This window comes from Sylvia atricapilla, chromosome 26, assembly GCF_009819655.1.
Source record: "Sylvia atricapilla isolate bSylAtr1 chromosome 26, bSylAtr1.pri, whole genome shotgun sequence".
Classification (NCBI taxonomy): Eukaryota; Metazoa; Chordata; class Aves; order Passeriformes; family Sylviidae; genus Sylvia; species Sylvia atricapilla.
In genome coordinates, this window is record NC_089165.1 from 1570353 (window position 1) to 1594807 (window position 24455).

Below are 24455 nucleotides of genomic sequence, written 5' to 3' on the forward strand. Positions count from 1 at the left end.
GTTTTTGTTAAAAAACAGCACAAGTTACAAGATGTTTAAGAAGACTGGATGTGGCACTTAGTGCCATGCCACTAAATGGTGTTAGGTCATAGGTTGGATTTGATGATCACCAAGGCTTTTTCCAACCCAGGTGATTCTGTGATGACCCTGCTGTGGAACAGCTGAGGATCAGAATTACTATCAGCAATACAGAAATCCGAGAGAAAGTGAATCTTCTACTGTCAAATTACAAAGTTTAAGAGTTTAAAACAAATTTAGGAGTCATTAACATGCAATGGAATGGATTTCAAAACGGGTGATTTCCAACAGGGAAACTGAAAAACTCCATCCAGTCTGAATCAGAATTTCTAAAGCCCTCATGCTGAGGCAGATATTTCACTTATCATAAGTGCCAGAAAAGATATGGGAGCTGTTATCAAAAGTCTGCTGTGAAGTGGGCAGAGAAAGTTGCATGTTTGCCTTAAACATCACCTTCCTAAAGGGTCAGGGGGGCTGCAGAGGAAATAAATGCAGGAACATACCATGCCATAGAGGAGATCTAAAGCTCGGAGTCGGATGGACTCATCTTTGTCATCCAAACATTGGAGAATGAGATCCTTGTGAGACTGAACTGACTTGGGGTGCGTTTTCAGGATTTTGGACATAGCTAACAGTCCCAGGTACTTCACTGTGAAAGACAAAATAAAACTTCTTTCCAAATATAGAAACACTCTTTTGTGCTGAGCATGAAATCCTAAAGCTGGTTTCAGCAGAAGCACTTGGTATTGAAACCCTTGAATAAAAATCTGTGATGAAGAAAAGCATCTTTGAGAATGGTGAATCACAGACTACAGTCTTTAATTTCATAATTTCACAGACAGACAAGTAGTTACATATATAACCCTCATCAGGATCTTCCTGCACCTCAAGTTTTAGCATTGATTCAAAAATATGTATTTAATAAATAGAAATGCTGGGCTTTGAGAACATGCTCAAAAGTTGAACAGGCTCTGAGCTGAACACACATTGAAGATTGGTGTGTAATAGTCCTTTTCTCAAGGGGAAAAATTCAGATGGCAGAAAAAAGAGCTGCACAAAAGAAAAATTTCCCAGTATTCTTTGCCATCACTAAAGTAAGTCAACACTCTTGCATTTCACTATTATGCTCACTCTGCTGAAAATAGCTGCCACTGCTTTCCAAGCAGCCAGTCTATAAAAAGGGAAATCCCAGAGCATGGAAAGAACTGTTTTAGATTTACAAAACCACAAACAGCAGTAATAATTGTTGTCATTTGTTTTTAAAAATATTATTATAAAGAAGCACTCAATGATTTCCATATTAAACCCCCCAGCAACTGTTTACAGCACACCAGGCACCACAACCCCTCTGAGGCTGCTGCAGCATTTCCCCAGGGCTTGGGGTCCAAGAGCTCCATGAAGACAAGCACCATACTTACAGTTCTGGTCAGAATCTTCTATCAATATCCTCAACTTCTGCACACAGAGCTGGAAAAAAAGACCACACCATGTTTATTACAGGTCTTAATTAAAGTAAATCTCCATGACGTTTACTCAATACACAAGGAAGTATCTGACCAAGACCTGAGGTCTCCAGGTGAGAGGGTTTTGTTGCATGAACAGGCCTCCAAACAAAAGGAACCTCTGTATGACTGTATTGATAGCAGAAGGTGAATAAAGAGTTGGGAAAACTCTCAGACTCTGCATTTTGGAGTGAATTATGTAGGGGAATTGATATAGGAAATGCTTCAGTCTACAGGATTGCACAGGGAGAGCACTTTAGGGAGCTACTGCTGTAACTTCTGGCAGAAGAACACAACCCCATTTTCCCTGGCCCTTGGGATCCCACAGCAGAGCAGAACAAACAGCCCTCAAACAGTGTCCCACCTGGATGCTGGCGCTGTGGTTGGGCATCCCCGAGGACAGAGAGATCAGAACTGAAACAGAAGCACAAATTCCAGTCAGTATTTCTGTGCTGGGAGTGACTGAAACACCATCACCCAACAGCCCACACCCTCAGCTCTCAGGGAAAGGTGCTAGATTATTGTTTGTCTGTTTGCTTGGACTTTTGGGGGTCTGGAGTGAGGAGACAACGTTGTGACATGAACTTAAGAGTTTCATACACCATAACAGTAATAATAAGGGGGCAGGCAAAAAGGTGTAAAGGTGCAAACAGCTGCAACAGCCAGGTCAAAGCTGCTCTTCTTTGCTGTCACTACAGTTTATTTCACTGATATCACGCAGCAGTCAAGGCTGTTAACATGGCAGCAGCTACTGTACAGCTGAATTTTTAATTGTGCACTCTCCCAATGCAATGGGATGCAGCAACAGCTCTTGGAGTTTAATGTGATCAGATTGGAGCTTTAATCAAGCCAGCCATTGTTGATTGTATGGGACACTCGAAAGCTCTGGCAGCACACAGCCCCTGCAGAAAAGGTGGGCTCACCCTGGCAAATGCTGCTGGCACAGCACAGCCCAGCCCGGCCTGGCTGTGCCTGAGCAGGAGCCATGTGCTGCCCTCTGTCCCTGCAGGGAAGCTGTGCTGGACACTGTCACCTCCAGAGCTGGCAGGTGCCCTGCTGTTTCAGGGTCTGTTTGCTGGCTCCAAGTCTGACATCAGCATCCCTGAGGCATCCTGGGTGGGTGAACTCTCTCTCTACCCACAGGATGGCCCCACTGGATTCTCGGTGAAGGCCACTCCCATCCACAACGGAATTAATCTCTGTGTTATTTTCCCTCCCATCATGACATCTCATTTCCCTGAAGGAATACACAGTGAGTGACAGATCTCTCCCCCCTCTCTGAACTGACCCAGCACAGCAAGTTCTGCACCATCATCCAAAGTACCCACGGGAGACAGACAGACCAACTGCGAATGTCAATATCCCTCTGCTCCACACTCTGATAGGAAAAGTGCCAAGCCTGAGCTGCAATACTGTGTTATCCCTTTTTGCCTTTGTTTTCTCTCACCCTCCCAGTTATGGAGTTCATATCCCTTCCCCAAAAACTGAAACTGCCAATCAGTAACTCCAATTGCCTGTTCTAAGGAATTACACCCCATTTTTAAAGTGCAAAGTTGCAAAAGTTAAAAAAAAAAAAAAAAAAAAAAAGAAAAAGAAAAAGTCTGATCCATCATCACATAACAAATTTGGCAAAGAGACATCACTCCTGTTTTAATTCAATTGCTGCTGGTATATTTTGGAGTTGTAGCAACATTTAGGATCTGGCATATAAATAATCTCATTGTCTGTACTCAGTTTCAGCCTTCAGCAAACACAACACAGCTGTAGTGACTGTGCCTCACCCACTGACAACAAAAGATTTCAGGCCCACAGTAACACAGAGTTTGTCAGGAGACTTACTGCATTATAAAATACATTAAGTTAAAGAAAAGAGGTTTACAGATGGTGTTAGTTGATGACAAAGTTCATCACGGTTTTTTTTCTAGGTTCCAAGTTTCAGTTCTCACCTGCTATTACTGTGTTCACACATTCATATAAGAGAGACATGGCTGAGGTGCTGAAAGAGAAATCAAGTATATTAAATAAGGAATAAACCAGCACATTTTGAAGAGTTGTCAGCACTATCCTGGAGCTAGTTAGCACCTTGAACTTCAGAAGACATTGTCAATATTCTGCTCCATATCCCTTCAAACAGATGAAATGATTCTCACTTAAAAACTGTTGAGGGGAGGGATTTTTAAACAAATGTTTAAAACCAAAAAAATCTTCCTGATAAAGCAGTAAGTAAGAACACTGTGACACAAGGAATATGGAAGGAAGTGGTTACTCTAACTCCAGCACCAGTCACAAAATACTGAAGCAATCTTGTCCAAGAATCAAATTAAATCCTCTGCCCAAGGTCAAAAATTCATGACAAGGCAGATGGAGGAGCTCAAGTCTCTCTCCAAGCAAGTGAGTCACGCCCCAGCAGCAGAGGCTTGGGATGCAGCAACACACTTCCCATCCCTGGAAGTCAGCAACCCATTTCCAGTGTCTGATTTCCCCCAAATCAAGGCTGCCTGTGCCAGCTGAACACACAGACAGTGCAGTTCTGAAAACTGCAGAGGTCCTTACAAAACTGTACAAGAGGGAAACAAGAACCTCCCAAGGCCCAAAGGAGCAGGCTCCCAGTGCAGGGTACCCGTGGAAGGAGCACAGCTCTGGAGGCAGCAGCACAGTGGTGCCCTGGAAGGGTCAGCCTGGGATGCTGAAAACCAAGACCAACACTTCTCCTCCCTGGGCACTTGGTGGGACAGCTCAGGGCGCTGTGACTCGTTATGAGAACCAAAATGTGACTGAATGAAGATCAAGCCAAAGGGGATTCAGTCCTCACAATTCAGAATTACTGATGTGGGAGCTGGAGAGAGGAGGTAGGATTGTCCACCTTCCTGCTTTTTCTGGTGGGTTATATCTATTTGTTACTACTGACAGCTCCCTGGAGGTACCTGGATGCTGGTCTGCTCTGAGCCTGCCTGAAAGGAATATGTGCGTGGACAGAAATCATCTAGCTAGAGCTGCCCTCAAGGCTACAGAGATATCTGCTTAAAACTTTGCTCTGTCACATGGAAAGAAAAACTTTTTCACTCAACAACTCCTGCATAAGATCACACTTGCTCTTCATAACTGGGAGAATCCATGTGCTGCCTCCAAGGCATCTATTTCCTAATTTCAGTTAAGTATTAGAACCACTTCACCACCACAAGCAAGCATTGACAAGGGACAAGAAAATAACTTCAACTTTATTTCATCTACATTTAGAACATACATATTATAAGAACCTCTTTCAAAACACATCTGAGCTGTCAAATGCATGAGAAAAGGGCTTTAATATATTCCTTGTCACACTACTTTGGTGGGTAAGGCACTCCCAAAAGTCAGGAATCAAAAGTGTGATGTGAACAGGAGAGGCAAATACACAGGTGAGCCTTTTTTAAGCCAGAGTTTTTACACATTCTCCACAGCCATCTCTGGCTTGAAATGCAGTGAAAGGAAAGCAAACTGCTCCAATTTTCACGCATCCTTTGGAGGAATTCATGCTGACAGTCAGACACTTGGAGACTAAGGCATTTTACCTCAGATGTTTTAGAAACAACCCCAATCTAGGATTATCTTTCGATACTTGAAGGCAATATACCAGAGGTCAAGAAAAAGTTATAAAATGCATCCTCACCCCAGATACTGACCCACCCACCAGGTCCTTCCCCAGTCCTGACTGAACAAGGCAGGATCTGTCACACATACCTGTGGATGAGGTTGGTCAGGGGCTCAATCAATTTCTTTCCCAGTCTTGGTTCTAAGGGAGTAAGAGCACCAAACTATGCAAAGAGAAGAAAAGTGAGTTAATAGCTGCTTTTCAACAGCTTCAAAACATTATGTAAATTACAGCTCACTGTATTTAAACTAAGCTATATTAACATATTTTTGTCTTTGGTTAAATTCACAAACATTAGAAGATATTCCTGGTTTCTTTTGATTCAGATGGAATGGTAACTATGCCTCCCAGCAAGAAATCCATTTTCACACGCAAGGTAATTTAATGAGAACCCTAATCCTGTAAACAAAAAGCAGAATACTTGCCAGTTTTATAATTTTAATGAGAACCCAATTATTGGTTGATGACGTCATCAACTTGAAGAAGAGTGGAGCAAGGGAAAGGTAATTTTTGGGATTGCGTCGAGCCAGCTCACAAATCACATTGACTGCAGCAGACTGCACACCTGGGGAAAACAAGTGGGAGAAGCACAGACCCCATCAATGCCTTCATTGTAATTGAAGTTTCTGGTGCAGAACCTCCACAGCAAAAGCAGCTGAAGCTTCAGACCTGTGTGTTCAATGGTTTGGCCTCATTCTCAACCCTGAGGCAGTAAACACAGGAATGCAAAAGCAAACTGAGAAAGGGATTTGTTTAATTCTGGCTATTTTCTAATATAGCAGCAAGCCACATATCTGCTTTGGGTCCAGCATGACAAAAACCAGCACACTGCCACATCCCTGCCCTGGACTGTGGAGAGCTGGCTGTGGGACACAGACAACACAATCAATAATCACCCAGCAGAAAGCTTCCCATCACTCTTGACTTCTCTGATATGTATTATTTTAAAATGTTTAAATACAAACCAAAAACAATTCCTTAAATGATCTGACTGGACACTTTCACTCCCATCTCATTGCTCAGCCTCTTACATGGGTTGTTGTCAGTTTGGAATGTTTTAGTCTAGACAGGCTGGGTGTCCTAGCAGAGAGCAATCCTTCTCTCCACAAAGCATAACAGGCAATTTCTTCTCTCTCTGCAGGTGAGGGATTTTGCTTTCTTTAATAACATTGTCCCTGGAAGATGATTATTCCATGCCCACAATAAAACAGTCCAGGAAATGCAATTAAATTTCTCCCTGTAATAGCAGATACAAATCAAGTGGAGATCAGATACACATCACACACAGAATTGCTAAAACAAGTGTTTTGGTGCTAAAACAAGTGTTTTGGAACACCAGCACCTCCTGAAGACTGAACAAAATTGTGAATATGACACAGAGCAACTGCAGATTTCTTGTGCTGCTGCTGACCTGCACTGACACAGTACTGAGGGGCCCAAAGAGCAGTCTGGACTCAAATGAAAAATACACTAAGGGATGTTAAATCATTTTAAATGTGTCCACTGCAAGTCAATAGCTGCAGCTTGCTAAAAAAAAGCCCAAGAAATAACAAAAACAGAACCCCAAACCCTGAAATATTTTCAAAAGCCAAGTTCAGTAAGCAACAAATCAGGAAACTAAGCTGCTTTGTCCATTGAGGCTTAACCCACTAATACATTTCAGTAGCTTTGGGTTTGAAGAAATGAACGTTTTAAAGAACATTTTTAATATGGCAACACCAGTCAAAACTCTATGCTCCTCTACCCTGAAACAGGTGAGTCAGTGCCCAAAAGATGATTACAGCATTTTTCATGGATTCTTTTCTCCATGAGCTCTACAAGCACATGGACTTCCCCATGTGGGAGCAGAAGGAATTCACTAAAATCCACTCACCGGGATCTGGATCTTCAAGTTTCTCTTTAAGGCGAGGAAATGCAGGACGGAGGGACTCGGGGTACTTCAAAAAAACTTTGTACATGATTAACACTGCCTTCTTCCTGATGTAAGGCTTTGTGTGAGACATCTGTTAACAAAACAGCTGCAGTCAGGCTCTGAGAACATTTCTGTTTCCAGAGCTCCTGTGCTCACACTCCTGTCACCAAAGCTCTTCCTGGGAGACTCAACTGCTTTTTGAAAACTCAGCTTTGAGGTGAGAGCAAAATACAGTTGTTGACCACCAAAACTAATGAATATATTTCAAAGTGAATAGATTGATCCAACTAAGGTCTGTAAAAACTCCCCAGAACCCCCATAAGAACAAAGCAGCAGTCTGCACATGCATCAGTTCTAAATTTAAGATATTTACCAGATTTGAAGGACTTAACATTCTATAATTATAAAGTTATTTCAACCTTATCAACTCACCAGTGTCATGATGTCATTTGCCAAGTCCCTGGCAAGATCTGGAGTAACAAAACAGGACAAGCCAGTCAGTGCAACTCCAGTATCATACTGGTTAGGGCTACTCAGATCCTAAAAAAAGAGAAACACTCTCAAAAATTTAAGATCACACAGGATGTCAAGAAACTACTTCCTCAGACTAATTTTATTCATTCAACATAAATGAGGCAGAGCTTCTGCTTCATGGGAATATTTATGTATCAACTACTAACACCTGCTGAGGTACAACCAGCCTGGGGTTTAATAATGGGCACAAGGAACCATAATAAAACAAGAGATGGATGACTGCAACACAAAAGCAATCAGAGAGACTGCACCTTAGTGGTGTTTTGGCAATTGAAATAGTTTTCAAGCACTCATTACATTTAAAGTAATTATATTGAAAGTCCTAAAAAACTGGTATTAAACACTAATGCTGCTAAGTCCAATTCCAAGTGCCATCAACATCATGTGAACAAGTACTGTTGGGGGAGTGGTGTCCCACCTGAATCCAGTAGAGAAATGAGATTATTTTTCTCCCAAGCTGCTGGAAGCACCACAACTTCCAGCCCACAAAGACAGGACACAGGTTATGTGTGTGGAACACATTTATTGGGCAAGTTTCCTTGGATCTATCTGTAGTCAGTACCCTACCCAGCCCTCCAGAGTCTTTTAGGTCTTTCTAAGCTTAAGTCACTTCACCATAGTAAAATTAATCTGAGTATGTTCAAGTACAGACTGTAAATTGTGTATCAGGAAACACAAACGTGGAAAAGCTGCACAGAACATTCCCACAAGGACTCCTGAATTGAGAGTCCAGATTCACGTGGACACTGAAGCTGCTTCAGGGGAGCTAAACATAGTCAGGCCTTTGGGGTTCTGTGCCATTTCCATCTCATTTAAAAACCTGCTGCAGGTGGTGGGAAATTGAAGTCTACTTTAAGGATAATGCAATCTACTTCTTAAGGAGCAAAAAACTGCAATTCATCCTGGCTTGAATGTATTTTGAGAACTCATAAATCCTTCAAATCTCAAGTGGTTGGATCAATGAAACATGAAAAGGCATAAAGAAATATGCTTTTAAGTAAAAATTTGAGCATGAAGTGGAAGTAGCCAGTAAGTGACTGAAATTAAGTAAAATGAAGTGTCCATAATAAAGACAATAGATATTCACATTCAGCACAGAATAGTTCAAAAGACAGAGGGAAAAGCACTAGTTCTTTAGGAAAGATACTGGATAACATCCAACTGCTCTTTTTTAAGCAAATAAAACACATTTTAGTTCATCATATGGTAAAAATGCAGGCATATCTTGTACTGGATCAGTCAAGTTTCAAAGCAGTGATACTTAAAAAAATGAGAGTTACGAGCTTTAAAAAAAAAAATCTGTAACTTCAAGAATGGGAAAACTATGCTGCAAACCAGTAACTCTAAGGCATCAAGCCCTATGACAATGAACACACACGTGGGGTACATGAATACAAAACAAAGCCTTCCATACACTCTTCACCATTTTACACCCAATTCCAGCAGAGAAATTAAAGTCTGATCTGGAATTACAGACAAAAAGAGCCCTCCCAAGTAGAAATGCTGTGAAGCCATGTCACTCCCAAGTCACAGCTCACCTTACCTCAGGAATGGGGACATTTTTCCTGCCTGTTACATTCTTATCAGCACTGCCTAGAGACCAGCAAGTTATTTCTGTCACCATTCTCTGTGCTGAACAAACACAGAGCTGGTATAAGACAGCACAGGGAGGGCTGTGCAGAGCCCCTGAGTGTTTCATTAATCCCTCAGTTTGTGGAATGACAGGAGACTGCAAATCAAGAACTCTACTTAAACACCTCTACATTCCTAATGGAGAAATACTCGGTACAGATGTGAAAGTACAAGTAGGGAGAGAGTGCAAGAAACAGATGAAGAACTGAACACTTACCTTTCGGATCTGATTAGTTGTCAACATGATGACATCAGTCCCTTCATGAAAGCACTGGGAGGCAGCCAGGTAACCAATGCGCTGGGAAAAGGCAAGGAGGAAAACAAGGTTTGTTTTTAAAGTCCATTTAGACAATATTTCAGTGGAAAACAACTGGTGGCTTTACAAGCAATATTAAAGAGATGAACGAGTAGGTTTGTGTAACAGAAGAGTCATGAGAGGAATCTCTAGAAAAGGGGGTTTATATCAAGAAAGAATAAATTCAGACAAGTAATGTTCTACTGATAATTTATCTGTCTTAGGGATAATAAAACCACTTCCACCTTCTCCATTTCGTTACAACACAGGTCAGTGACCACAAAGCTACAGAAATAAGGTAGGACTGTCTACTACTCCTGAGTTTTAGGTACAAAGCCCCATTTGGAAACCATTCCTTAGGAAGTAACATTCCACATTGTTTGGTGAAAAATCACTGCAACAGAACATGAAATAAATATATCAAGAAAAATTATAAAACTATTACAAAATAAATAATAGCTGGTATTAGGAATCTCAGGTGGTCTTCACATAAAAATACCCTGGCTTTTCACAAAAGGTATCTGACAGCTTGGCCAGGACAGATGCATTGACAGAGAACTCACCTTGAATGTAAACTTGGAAGCACTCATAACTTCAATAATGTTGAAAGCAGCCCAACTGATGTCATAGCCCAGCATCTGTAACTGTGAGCAGAGAAGCCAAGATAAACTTCTGAAATAAGAGACTCAAGAAAATAGGTCAAGACATCTCCCAAAACTGAAGATGCAACAGGAGCCTGGAGATGATACTGTAAGACACCACAGGTTTATGAGCAATGTTCCACTGCACCACTCACAGTAAGTGAAAGACATTACAAGTTTTAAACAGTTTGCATTAGCTCCAGGGTGCCCAGAGCAGCTGTGGCTGCCCCTGGATCCCTGGCAGTGCCCAAGGCCAGGCTGGACAGGGCTTGGAGCAGCCTGGGACAGTGGAAGGTGTCCCTGCCCATGGCTGGGGTGGCACTGGATGAGCTTTAAGGTCTCTTCAAGTCATTCTATGATATGCAGTTACATAAGCATTGGTGTGAAGAGTTTTCTTCATGATTTATTTAATAAAAACCATAGTAAAACCACAGAAAGAACTCTATACTAATATTTGTGTCTTCTCCTTGTCGACAAAGGACTGAGCAAAGAGAAACCAACCCAGTTTCAAGTGCTCATGTCACAACGTTGTAAGAACCAATCCAGTTGAAAACAATTTCTTTTAAATTGTTTTAAATGAGATTCACTTCCTGACCCATCACAATAAAATCCAATTGTATCAAACAGAGCAGGAACATGCAGCCTCTGAATGTCAGAGCTGGGGGAGTGTTGTCCCCACAGCCTGCACTTAGAGCAGCCCAGGGAGAGCAGGCACCCAGCCCCGAGGATGGCTCCAAATCAGCAGGGAAGAACAAAACCCAGCTGCAATTCCGTGGGATCCCAGCAAGGCACTTACATAGGTCAGTTTGCAGACTGCGTTTGCCTTCACTGCGATGTTGTCCTGCTTCAGCTCCTGCTTGATCTCATCGATGCACTGTGAGATGTATTTTGCCTGAGGAAAACAAACAAAAATTTGAGCTCCTTTACCAGTTTCTCAAGTTTCCAGCATGTTGGTGGGGAGAAGCAGCAGAACTCAGTATTTGCAAGCACCAATCTCACACACACAACTTAGTAAGCACTTAATTCTGACAAAATTACTAATTAAAAAGAACCACCACAATTCTGTTACAAAACCAAAAGTATGAAATGTTCCTTTGGTGGTTGTCCCTTCTGCCTCTCCCTCACAGTTACACCACTCACTCCAAAGCTCTAGATTCAAAAATCTGCAAACACGAAGCTGTTCAATGGAGATTGAGTAGGCAGAGGTCTGAACAAACCCAGAGCTGAGCACAGGCAGAAAGCTCAGTGCCCCCAGCGGGATGTCAGAGAACACCCGCTCATTACACGACAAGGAGAAACTGTCAAACACTGTTAACAGCCCACAAATGAAAGGCGACTGATGAAAACGCCCTGAGCTACCTCACTTTTGGATATGCTGCCAATGATGACACTGTGGGTGTGCACCCACAACGCTCCCGTGCCTCAAGGGACACGGCACAAGGCTTGGATGGGACATAGGTGCTTCCTGGATACCCCCGGCCATAGAAAGTTCCATCAAAGCCATGAACCCCCTCTCTGGTTCTCAACTTACATGAACCCTTTTGCCATGTACACATTTTGATAAATAACAGTTATTTGTATGAATTTCTCAGCAATTCAAAGAGCCAAATGTCACAATGCTTACATTCAAATACTGGTGCTCCACATCTTTCCAAGCAATCACATCTGCGCTTGTGGGAAGGATGTGGCAAACATGTGATTTAAAATTATCTGTACAGATTTTACATTATAAGCAGAATTTGCTCAGCCAAAGATTCTTCCAGTTCACAATTAATTATTATTTAAGTACTGAAGGCATCTTCTGCAGGAATCATGAAAATTTAAACCCAAAGAAATAATCTCTCTTTTCAAAGCCATGCATGCAGCAGGGTATTTCACATTCCTAACTGTGAGAGGAACCAGGTCAGAACCTGATTACCTAATCCCTGCCTGAATACCACCACCTTTCTCCAAAATTGTATTTTCAGCATAGGAGTCTACTGGCCTGACTTTAACCAACATTTTCCCCCTTTACCCTAATTTTTGTGTATTAATTTTTTAGTCTTTTACAAACGTCCTGGACTGACACCCACTATTCAAGTCACAGAATCTTGCTGCTAGAAACAGTGTGTGGAGAATGGATGGAGATCAGCCCTGGGGAGAAGGATTTGGGGGTGTTGGTGGGGGAGAGGCTCAGCCTGCCCCGGCCATGGGCACTGAGCCCAGAAACCCCCCTGTGCTGGGCTCAGCCCCAGCGTGGGCAGCAGGGGAGGGGGATTCTGCCCCTGTGCCCCACTCAGGTGAGAGCCCACCTGCAGAGCTGCCCCAGCCCTGGGGAACAACATCAGGAGGACGTGGAGCTGCTGGAGCCAGTGCAGAGGAGGCCCCAGAGCTGCTCCAAGGGCTGGAGCCCCTCTGCTCTGGGGACAGCCTGGGAGGGCTGGGGGTGTTTAGCAGACGAATGAACTTGAAGGAATTTAAGATATTCCTAAGTGCCCATGTTTGGGGTAGAAAAACTATCCTTACAGTGGGAATTCCCATGTTAAGGGAGGGCACTGTAAACACCAAACACCTTTCCTATACACAGATCCCTTCTGTCCTCCTGGACACAGGTGAGTGGATCACATCTGCCTAAACTGGACATGGAGTCACCCCCAAACACTTCACAATGTAGTGACCAGATGACTTTACCCAGAAGCAGATTTGGGATTCTGAACCCTTCACCTGGGAGCAATTCAGGTCCTGACAACTCACACGGGAAGTTTAAACTCTTGAGCATAAACTAAAAAGACCTTCTGAGAGTAGAAAATAAATACTTCATCAAAGATGCTGGAACAGTGACTTACACAACATGCAGCTGATCCACAAATATATTGTACTGGGCCTTGAATATTTTATGCCCACAGAAGAGTGCTCTTGAACAGTGTCACAGAATCCTTCCCGTGTGTATCTTGTTGCCACATCCTGGGCAGTGAGGCCAATGATGGTTCTCAAGGCAGAACACTGACACACAGAGTCTCAGTCTTTACATCCATAACCAAAAGCCTCATTTATTTCCCACTGCATCCATCACCAAACTATTCAAACATCAGCTTAAGATTCCTGGCAACCTTTTCAGAGCTGAGCACAACCCACTGTGTGAGCAGGAGGGGGAAGAAATAGAGTATAGGGAGGTTCAGTAGTGACCAGCACAGGCTCCAAAGTCACCAGCCCCAGCATCCCACAGGCAAATCCCTGCCGACCAGTTAGTCCAGCTTCTGGAAAAGCATATTACAGAGCTCAGAATCAGATCTGCAACTGAAAAAAAGGGATTAGACAGAGCAGAAAGAAGTCCTTCCAAAACAGCTGTACTTCAAATCCCAAAACACTCCAAGGAATGACAGGCACTATATATAGAAAGCTTTACAGGATCAGCAGGTATTAACTTTTTGTTAATCCTGTGGAGCGGCACTGCCGTGAGTGAGCAATATGAGGAAAACTGATCTACTCAGTCTCCCTGCTAAATCTGAAAGCCGAGCACCACGCCCGGCGGGATCGGCAGCCACATTTCACCCCCACGGAACTGGGAGGGAACTCAGAGGCGCGGGCGGATCCTCAGCGAGGCTCTGCCTGCCGGAACGCTGACCTGGGCACGCACAGGACCTGCAGGTCCTGCACCGGAGCACTTCCCACTGAGCAACACCCACAGCCCCTAGTGCAGCCCACGAGCTGCTCAGTGGGGTCACACCAGACAGCAAAAGGCAGAACAACCACTTGATGCAATGAAAAACATTGTAGTCACTCAGTAAGGCCTAAATATCTGGAAGAAAAAAAACCCCAAACCCTCCAAATTTACATACTGACACAGCAAAGAATTTGGATAGCTTGCCCAGCACCAATTACATTTCTGCATAAATCCCTCTAATATAGGAATTTCCTAGTGTGGTAATTAAGAATAACTATTTCCCAGAATATAACTAGCTCATGATAAATGCTTTTGATGCCCCATGAATCAGAGAATCATTAAAGTTGTAAAAGCCCTCTAGGATCAACAAGTTCAACAGTTACTAATCCAGCACTGCCATGTTCATCACTAAAACATGTCCCCAGATGCCACATCCACATGTCTCTTAGAACACTTTGAGGGATGGTGACTCCACCACTGCCCTGGGCAGCCCTTTCCAATGCCTGGCCACCTTGTCTATGAAGCAATTTCCCCCAATATCCCATTTAAACCTTCCCTCGCACAACATAAAGCCATTTCCTCCTGTCCTGTCCCTGTTCCCTGGGAGAAGAGCCTCACCCTCACCTGGTTGCCTCCTTCTGTCAGCGAGTTGTGCAGAGCCCCAAGGTCCCCCCTGAGCCTCCTCTTCTCCAGGCTGAGCCCCCCAAGCTCCCTCAGCCTCTCCCCAGCTCCCTCAGCTGCTCCTCACCACACTTGTGCTCTAGTCCCTGCCCCGGACACACTCCAGCCCCTCAATGTCTTTCTTATCATGAGGGACCCAAACCTGATCCCAGGATTCAAGATGGGGCATCAGCAGTGCCAAGAGCTCATTTATGTTCCCAGTATTCATTATAATATCAATATATTTCTTAGCTACTAATCCCGTGCCAGTATAATTAGCAAGTTTGGTGTTGATGGCTCACACATCCTGGCCAGTTGACCGAGGAGCATTTCTAAGGCCCAGCACCTCCAGAGCTGTGAAGGATGTCCCTGGGAGCTGGCCCTGAGGGAGCCGGGCAGTGCTCAGGCAGGGTGGGGAGGACAGGCACAGCCAGGAGGCACAGGAGCCCTCTCAGGAGGACGAGTGGGAACAGGGGCACAGCCGCCTGCCAGCAGCAGAGCTGAAGCCTCTGAGAGCAGCAGGCAAGGAGCTGAGGCTCTCTTTTATTCCTGCTAGGCTGCCAAGGGGGAAAGGAGCCTTCCCTGCCTCGGTGGAAAAAGCTCCTTAATGAAATGCTATAGCAACCACTCCGGTAATTGTTCTGTCTCCCAAGGAGCATTACAGGAACACGCCCGGAGCAGCCCAGCTAAAACCCAAGTGCAGCCTGCAGATCTGAGCAGGGAGCACTCAAAGCTGTGACAACAGCACAGCCACAACTGCATTTCTCAAAGTATGTCACCAACGAGATGCTGGAACGTTTTATATCCATTAACAAAATACAGATGATGATTTTTAAAACAAGCCCAAATTCCTCAAGAATTCCAAGATCTCACCTAGAAAAGATGTGTACTTAAATGTGTGTGAGTGGCTAAAATACGAAAGAAAGCATCATGAATCAAAGACACAGTCTCTCTGAAATGCAGGGAACAAGGGGAGAGTGGGTCATGGTAAGAAGCCAAAAATGTCATTTTATAGCATTCTTAATTTCCCAGCCATGTGTTTTGACTTAACTTTGAAAAACACTAAAGCTTTATTCCAAGCCCAGACAGAACTTGGGGTTTGCTGACAATTTCAGAGATGCTCACTAAAGACTTATCTTTCTCAAGCAAGCAACTGCACAATCAATGTAATTGTAATTGTATAACAATTACATTCCTAAGAAATGTGATTCTCCATGCTCCACTTTCTTTCCTTAACTGACAGGAACACACTGATGACTGGGATGGAGATCACTGCAGACCCTTTACATTAAATTTAATCATGCAAACTACTAATTTCCAGTCATCTTTAAGAAGCTGTATTTTCATTTCAGCCATAAACCATCTTCCAAACCCAAGAGAAGGCAAAATCACATTCCTACCATTTGGGTTGCAACTCAGCAAACCAAATGCACTTGATTTGAGATTCAAACCTGTCACTGCAACATCCAAGTGCTTCCATCCACAGGAAAGAGCAAAATGTCAGTGAACATTAGTTCCTATTTCTCTTGTGCTTCCAGGGTTAGATATGTTTTAAAGAAACAATTATTAATAGTGAATGCCACAAGGAGAAAGTATTTTCTGATATGTCTGAAACAACACCATGGTAAAACAGAAATGTTTGGCATACTTAGAACATAAAAATAAATAAGCACAAAATGTAGCATTTCTTCTGTTTTAAGCACTATAGGACTTATTAGTTTTTGGTAGGACTTTGAGACAAACTCAGTGAGATCATGCTGAGCACAAGCACATGATGGTCTCACATGAGAGGAAGATCCTGCTGCTGCAACTTTGTAACATGAGCAAGAGGCTCAGCACCAAAGGCGGTTACACCACGGGCACCTCCTGGAGGTGAAGAACTCCCAGATCTGCTCATGCTTCAGGCAGCAGATCCCATCCCCAACACAACACAGACCAGCTCCTGACTTGGAAAGAAGGCTGGGAAGAAATATTTATCACTTGCCAGGCTTCTCTCAAACCCTCAAAAGCAGCCCTTGATGTCAAACACCACTGAACCAGCCAGAGAACACCTCTAGTGTTTGCAGTACCTGGACATGTTGTACCATGACAATACTGAATGAATTAAGTGAAGTAACAGACGGGCATTAAAGAGCAAAATTAAAGAGTGCTGCTTTCTACTGACTTTGACCCAGTATTAGAGATCAACATATTACACAATCATTCCCTATATAAAATACTATTATTTAACTACTGTAGAAAAAGCTATTTGAGATAAATAACAGGATCTTTTGTTAAGGCTACTCCATGGAAGAATTCCAAGGCATGTGCTCCCACACATGCTCCCCATAAGTAACTTCTCCAACGCCATGGCAAAGCAGCTGAGCACAGAACAGAGGCTCAGCAGTGACAGGAAGCTGCACAATGTTCACCTTGATGGTTTGCAGCAGCCTGAGTCCAGCAGTGCAGAGGGCACTGAGCTGCAACAAAGGGCTCAGGAAACTGAAAGGCATTCTCATAAAGCCAAGCTTATCTTTCACTCAGCTGCTGATAAACTGCATTGCTGTACATGTTTTAACATGCCTTAGTTTTGTCCTTGCTACCCAGCTTTCCAGGGATTTACTGGCTCATCCTCAGGTAGGCTTCAGATCCCAGCCCAGTGTACTGCTCTGAGTAACAACACCAGAGGCACGAGGTGCTGCTGGTTCATTTGCAGCAGACTTCTATATTATTTATTAGAAACACGATGCATTACCCACTGCCCACTTGTCTGGTACAAGCACAGTGAGATCACAAGACTCCTTGGCCAAAGAACACAGAGGAAAGAATGCAAAAAGTCGGTTTACAGTTTTTTCTTTTGTTAATGTTTGCTGAAGTTACACACATCAACTGAAAACTGGCATGATGCACCCATCTTGAAGTGACTCAAAAGCCAATTAAAACGTTTGAACCTTATTCTAAAAATTCAGACAAATACTTTCTATGCAAGTACTGTGCACCAATTTCAGGGCAGATACCCAACCCCAGACCAACCACTACAGCCCTTAAAGCACTGCAGGAAAACATTCAGGATCTTCTGAACAGGTCTCTAACATCAAGATGGGGTTTCAGGAAAAAAAAAACAAAACAGCTCTAGAGTTGCAGCTGCTTCTCCAAAGTGACTCCAAGCACCTGCAGCATCCCTCCAAGCATTGGGATGTTCTGGCAGCCTCCCATGGACAGCTCCCTTCGGTGGTTTACCCACAGACAATTCAGGATTTCACACTGAAATGCCCACAGGAGGGCACTGATGCAGGAAGCTGGAGCTAAACAAAACATCCTGCCCCCTCCCAGGTGGGCACTGCCAAGATCACTGCTGGCACCTTGGGAATCAGGGAAGATCAGCAAGCCCCAAACACTGGTAAATCAGTAAGCAGGCAGCAGCAGCAAGGGGCTAGAGATGTCCCTTAATTATCTCCAGTCTGATCAGTCCTTTAATATAAGCACATCTCCAGCCTGATCACAGTATTTGTTAATTTAATTGCACAGCAATTAAACAATCCTCAGGGGTCTGTGCTGTCTAAACCATATCCGAGCAGACAACTTTTAAGCCTGGAGAGATGCGTCAGATAAAAGTGTTCATCCCTGCAAATACAAGATGTACCCAAAGTTTTATTTTTACATAACTATGCAAAAAGCTATGCAAGTGTTTTTACAGTAGATTTTTCAACTTGTTTGTTCCAGACGTCTCTGTGCAGTTTCAGGCTCTGATAAAGGCAGGCTTCATTGAAGCACGTGCTTTGTTGGATGCTTAGGAAACAGTCACTTCCTCCTAAGGAACTAAAGTAGTTATTGTTGCTGAGACTCAGATGACTGAAGCACTTCAGGGAGAAACCAAAAAAAGATGCTTAATGACGTATTAAGACCATATAAAAATGTAACACAAAGTACTACAAAGCTCTAACACTGATTCATGCACAGCTGTGAGTACTCTGCTCTTATGGAAAGGTAAGGAGGACAATGAAGAAAAAGATGGTTCATGGCCACTCCTGACTTCTTAAATTCAGCACAAATATTTGTGTAATTAAAGTAAGTTTGTTCACCTCCTCCCAACTGTACAATCACACCACTCACACTAAACAAACAGCCACTCTCAAGGCTGAAGCTGATTAACACAGTGATCCACTTGGGGCAATATATTTTATACAGCTTTGCCATAAAGATTGAGCCAACCAGAAGAAAATTTCAACATTCCCACATTGACACCTCCCTCCATTTACACACCTTTCAACACAGGAATTTCTCAGCAGAAGTCGTCAGGTTTGAGCACCTAGGTCATCATGGAAATAACAATAAAAAAGAAACAGCTAATACCAAAACCAGCCCTCAGCTCTGGGGTTTACCAACTGACTGCTCAGCCTGCTGGGCAGTGACTGAGGGGGGAGCTGGTAGGAATCAAACACTCCTAATGCCCACTTACACTCAGGCTTCAACAGGGCTCACTTATTTCACTTACTTTGAACATTTGCTTCTTATTTAAAAACCCACTCAAGCAGCTTTCTGAGCTACTAACACTACCACTAACAATGTTATTTTCTGCAACTTTTACCCTACTCAAATATTTTTATCCTTTCTGACACCTGGATTTTAGCAAACTCCCCCTCAGATGATGAAGCATTTCAATTTCTCAGCGTGAATGATCAGCAGTTTTTAACAACCTAATGAACAAAATGCTTCCTTGTAACTGGTCCCATGACTGGGTTCCTTCTGGTGCCTGTCATGTAACGCTGCCCTTCACAGGGCACCAGCAAGGGGACATACTCCCAGAACACTCCCAAGGGAAAAACCTAAAGCTGCTGTCTGTACACAGATCTATTCACTAAGCCACACTGTGGAGGAAGAGGTTTGCCCTCACTTTCATGGACACTGATGGCAAGAAATCACAAAAAGCCCCATTTTCTGCACTCAGCACTGGGACAAAGGTCTGCATCAAAAAGCACCAAATAAACAACTCCTTGCAGATATCACAGCACAGAAATCTAATTTGTATCCATATTTAACTTGGATTCATCTGCCTGGTTTTCCCCTGGCCTCACTAAAAGGACAGTGGATGGTCACTCCATTTCTTAGGCAGCAGACAGCTCTTCCTCTCCCCTGGACCTGCCTGGACACGTTATTTATTTCCACATGTGCCAGTGTGGATCTGCCTGGAGCATTTCAAACCCTCAGCAGAGCCAGCTATAAAATCATCAGGACTGGGAACAAAGCTATTATCCCCACTTATGCCACAGCCAATTAAGTAATATTTAATACAGGAGAAAGCAAGAAGCTAATGAAAGGCAGCACTAATGCAAAGCCTCAGCTGCTCCTGTCTGTAATCACAGGAGAACAAGCCCACATCCTGGCTCGTGCTCCGTGCTCCAAGCCCGTTGTGTCCGTGACACAGCAGGTAAGGCAGGACACTGTCACACTGGGCCCAGGCCAGTTTCTCACCAAGTGCTGGGAGGTCCTCACCCAACCCTCTGTGTATTGTTGCTCTTTCCGACTTCGTCTTTTCCAGTGATTCACACACGCGAAGAATTAACAATAGCAACTCCAGATCCACTTGGAAGTGGGTGGAATAATGAGCTGCCTTCAAAGATATCCACACGTATATGACACACAGTAACGGATCGAGCAGCAGCGCCTGAAAGGGCTGTCTGTCATCAATGAACTGCACTGCCCGGCAGTTGGTCTGTTCTTTCAGGCACCAACAAGCTGTTGAGCATCCCTCAAAATTCCCTGATTATGTTCCATCCCACAGCCTTTACCATCAAATACTAACACTGCACCGGTGGCTGAGGCCAGGCCGTCAGAAGCCGCAGCATGAGAAGGCCTTCATCCTCCCTGAGGACAGGCTGAGCCCAGAAGGCTTTTGTGATGAGAAAAAATGCCTCAAAACTCCCACATGATCATTTTATCTGAAAACGTGTCAGAGAAGATGCTGGAACTCAGCAGCGGAACACAGCAGCCCTTTATTTAGGGGGAAAAGCTTTTTTACCAATGCAAGTGCCCTGTCCTCAGGTAACACTCAGCAAGCAGCAAGAAGCAGAGCAGGTTGGAAAGCCCAGCTAACAGCAAAGCACACATTTCACAGCACAACATACAATCCTCCTCCCATTTAGCATTATATTAGTAACTGAAGTTAATTTTTTTTCCCAACCAGCAGCACTGATTGTTCCTTTCACTCTTCCAAAATAGTTTAAGTGTAAACCAGCAATGAGATACTTATCACCCAACACTACAGACAGAAAAATGTTAACTTTTCAATGTGGTTTTTTTCTGGAAGTATCAATTTCCAAAAACACAAAGGGCTAAGACTGGCACACACAGCAGAGTGTCTGAGAAAAAAGAGAGACAATTTCCTCACGCTGTAAGAGAAGTGCACATATATTTTGTACAGGATTTTTTTAAATCCCTTCTCTCTCCTTAAGTGTCCTGCAGTAAATCAAACTGCAGGGCAGTTTGATTTACTGATTCAAAAACACCTGAAACAGAGGGCTACTGTCTGAATGAGCCTAAGCACAGTCATTAATATCTGTTTCTGTTACTTTATAATTTCAGTTTTATAAAGGAACATCTCACATCAGCATCTGACAGGAGCTTCCTTGTTAGGATAAACAAACTTTTAGCTGTGAATGAAAAACACTGTGCAAGGGCCAAACAGCATCAAAGAATTATCCTCTTATTCATTATTACACGTTTAGGAGAACAGATGTAATTTATCAGTTTGGACTCTTGGCAAAAATCCAGTATACTTTGACAGCCTATGGCAAAGGCATTCCTCTCCTGAGCATGCTGTGGAGCAGACCCCAAAGCAGTAGGCACAAAGTTACTCCATGGGATATAAAACCACCTCATAACTGCTGAAAAACACCACTGCCATTGGCAAAAGCATTCCTTTTCCAAACGAAAGGGAGAGAATGAGGTATTGGAAGTGAAAAGTCAGGAAAACACAGTAGGACCAAGTTTGGCTTCGAACTGGTGCTGGGAAACAGCACAGGGCCTAAAGCATGTGTTGGAAAGTAAACACGGGTCAGACCTGGGAAGGAGCTAATGCTGCTCTGCCACCTCACCCCTCGCACGGCGCTTACCCTGCAGCAGGACGATGCAGCTCCAGCACCCCCACAACACTGGGAATGGACTGAGTCAGTCTGCACAGAGCAGTGACTGTGTTAGCCACCTCCTCTCTCCTACCCTGCACCTTTAGGAAGTTCATCCCTTCAGTTCCAGTGTTTTAAACTCAAAATAAATGGGTCACACAACGGAAATGCCTTTGACAGGGAATTAACAGGCTGCAGAGGCTGTGAGCTTGAGAGCCAGGCAACCTCCAGCACTGTCAGCTCCTCTAACGAGCTGAGGAGCACACAAAACTTACCAATGAAGAGATGTGGCCTCCTGAGTTCAGGACACACCTTGGGGTGAGATTTAGGGCCACAACAGCACAGGAAAAACCAATCCATCAAGCAAGAATGTACTGGGGCAGTCAAAGAACTGCACTGAGAACTGGGATGCCAAACACTCCTACAGCCTCGATGGGCTGTGAAATACCAGATATGCTCATGCGGTACCTTCTTAAGAAGTGGAAAGGAATAAACCTTTCCATCTCAGATCTACCAGGACAGACTACCCAGAGGGATCAGGGAATAAGTGAGGGCAGATTTTTCCATGTGATTAAATTCCAAAACACAAACCCCACCATATGTAAATAAACTAACCTCCTGCAAAAAGTACAAGTAAATCAGAAGCCAGAACAGCAATCTTGCCTTAATTTCTCTTCATAGCATTGCTATTTAGCAACCACAGTAGCTTCTTTCCAGAGACAACTCTTCCTGGAAAAACTCCTGTTGAGCCAAGACCAATAGCCAATATCCTCCCCTAAAGCACACTGGGTTTAAACAAATTTGCTTTTCTGAACAGGATGAGGTGTCTGTCTTAGGCTTAGACACTTATCTTGAGACACACAAATGCTGGTTGAACTACAGCACAGGAGCAATATTTAACAGATACAATGGGAGCACTGTATGGAAAAGAGGAAGAATTTCTGCAGCTACTTCCTCTAAAACAGCATTCTGATTTTGTAACATCACCTGAAAATTAGCCAATGTCCCTGGCCACTGCCTGGGAAGTACTGAATCCACACCCAAAATCTCAACAGCAGCTTTACAGCTCTCTCCAGCTGAGCCAGGAAAAGGCACAGTCCTGCGTTCTTTGCAGCCACTCACTGGAATTAAAACAAATGTTCCCAAACACACGGGTTTTACCAGTGCAGTGTCTTAATCAGCTGAACCCTCGTTAGGGTTTTAATTTGTACTGTGCTCGTGAGGATACAAAAAGGAATTATCCCTATAGTTATCTATTTCAAAATCTCACCATTTATACTCCATATGGAAGATGCTAAAATCCCATCATGCTGCAGCCTAGCTGTTGTCAGAGACAACATATTGCTTTGACCTCACTGAATCCCAGAGTGTGCACATACCTGAGTAACAGCTTCCCACAAGTACAGAGCCCCACAAAATTGTCCAAGGAGTGTTTTTTCCTAACTCCAAAGGGCACCAAAGCAAATACATTTTAACAATTTCTTGTCACAGACTGAGATCAAACTCGGTGTGGTTCACAACTCTCTTTATGAAGCTGTTTGTCATAAAACTATTTTAGAAAAAAAACATTCAATTTTTTTTTTCAAAGAAGTGGTGCCACAAAGGCCTGGACCTTCACCAGGAGGATCCTCATGGGTTTGACAGCTGGTGAAACACTTTCACTCCTATGCACAAAGGAATAAAGCAGATTTACTAAAAGCAGCACAACACATTGGGGGGGCTCTGTAAGAATACTGCTCACCAGGTCCCACTCTGACAGACCACATTAGGCTCATAAATACAAAATTGCTGTTGCCACGTTGCGGTGTTTCCCACATTTTTCAGGGCACTGTGCAGCAGCCCTGCCCTCCTCTGCCACCAAACCAACAGCATAAATTTAACATACACTGAAATAAATTGGATTCAATGATCCTGACGGGTCCCTTCCAACTCAGTATATTCTGCCTTTCTGTGAAAAACAGAAGTTTCCCAGGTACACTCACTACCAAACAACCCCTCGTCCAGTGCACAAGGGGCTTCACAGAGATTTTGGAAGCTGCATTTTGTGTTTCAGTTCAATAGCACTAGCAAGGAAGATCAGCTTTCCTAGGAAAGTTCTTCATTTAGTTACATGTTTACAACGTTTCCAGATGCTTTGGATAGCTGATACTGACTCCACAGCAAGCCCCCAGCACACCAGCAAAGCCCAGCTGTTAGAACAACATTAAGAAAACTTCTCAGGCTTCATGGGTTACCTGAAGATGAACATAAATGACATTGAGGTCCGTTACTTCTCAATTACCATGTGACACTTCACTGTGGAGTCTCACATAACACGTTCTTGATGACTAATTATTTCACCTATACTAATTTCCTGATCACGTGCTTTTCACACAAGAGTGGATAACAGGCCAACACGGGGAACTGATTCCTGCCTAGAAAAGCTCTTAGAGAAGGACATTTTAGTCAGGAGACAGTAGGCATGAATGATCTGAAGGCTGATTTAGAACCTTAGATCTTCTCCTGTACAACAGATTCAGGGTGAAGAATATATAGCTGACCACAGCACTGACCGTAGGGCTGGAGAGGATGGAATTCCTCGATATTATTCCCCTAATAATCATGCACACACTCGCATATGTTTCTATACATATCCATCCGCATGTATACCACGGATCTCAACACCACACCACCACACTGAATGGAAAGGTGAGCACCAAGCACGACCCTGCCTTTATTAACTCTTGTGCTCTCACCCGGCCTGTCCCTCCTGCCCCACACCCCAGCGTCACGTTCCTCGTTCTGACTCCCGCTTCCCCCTTCCCAAACCAACATTCCCTTCCCAGACACGGCCCCAGCGGACAGCGGTGACATCCCCGGGCCGGAGCGCAGGGAAAGGTCCCCTCAC

At 43.8% G+C, this 24455-nt stretch overlaps 1 protein-coding gene across 3 annotated transcripts in view; it reads right to left on the reverse strand.

Annotated features, from left to right (window-relative positions):
* The window catches only part of AP3D1 (adaptor related protein complex 3 subunit delta 1), a 42917-nt gene that overhangs the window by 18130 nt on the left and 332 nt on the right, over positions 1–24455 (reverse strand). For all 3 annotated transcript variants that reach the window (XM_066336493.1, XM_066336491.1, XM_066336494.1), the window contains exons 2-12: positions 10962–11057; positions 10088–10168; positions 9447–9527; positions 7496–7603; positions 7025–7154; positions 5577–5716; positions 5241–5314; positions 3467–3516; positions 1885–1934; positions 1437–1485; positions 522–667 (exon numbers count right to left, since the gene is read on the reverse strand). In XM_066336493.1, the coding sequence (XP_066192590.1) occupies positions 522–667; positions 1437–1485; positions 1885–1934; positions 3467–3516; positions 5241–5314; positions 5577–5716; positions 7025–7154; positions 7496–7603; positions 9447–9527; positions 10088–10168; positions 10962–11057 (1005 nt within the window). The remainder of the gene's footprint in view (positions 1–521; positions 668–1436; positions 1486–1884; positions 1935–3466; positions 3517–5240; positions 5315–5576; positions 5717–7024; positions 7155–7495; positions 7604–9446; positions 9528–10087; positions 10169–10961; positions 11058–24455) is intronic.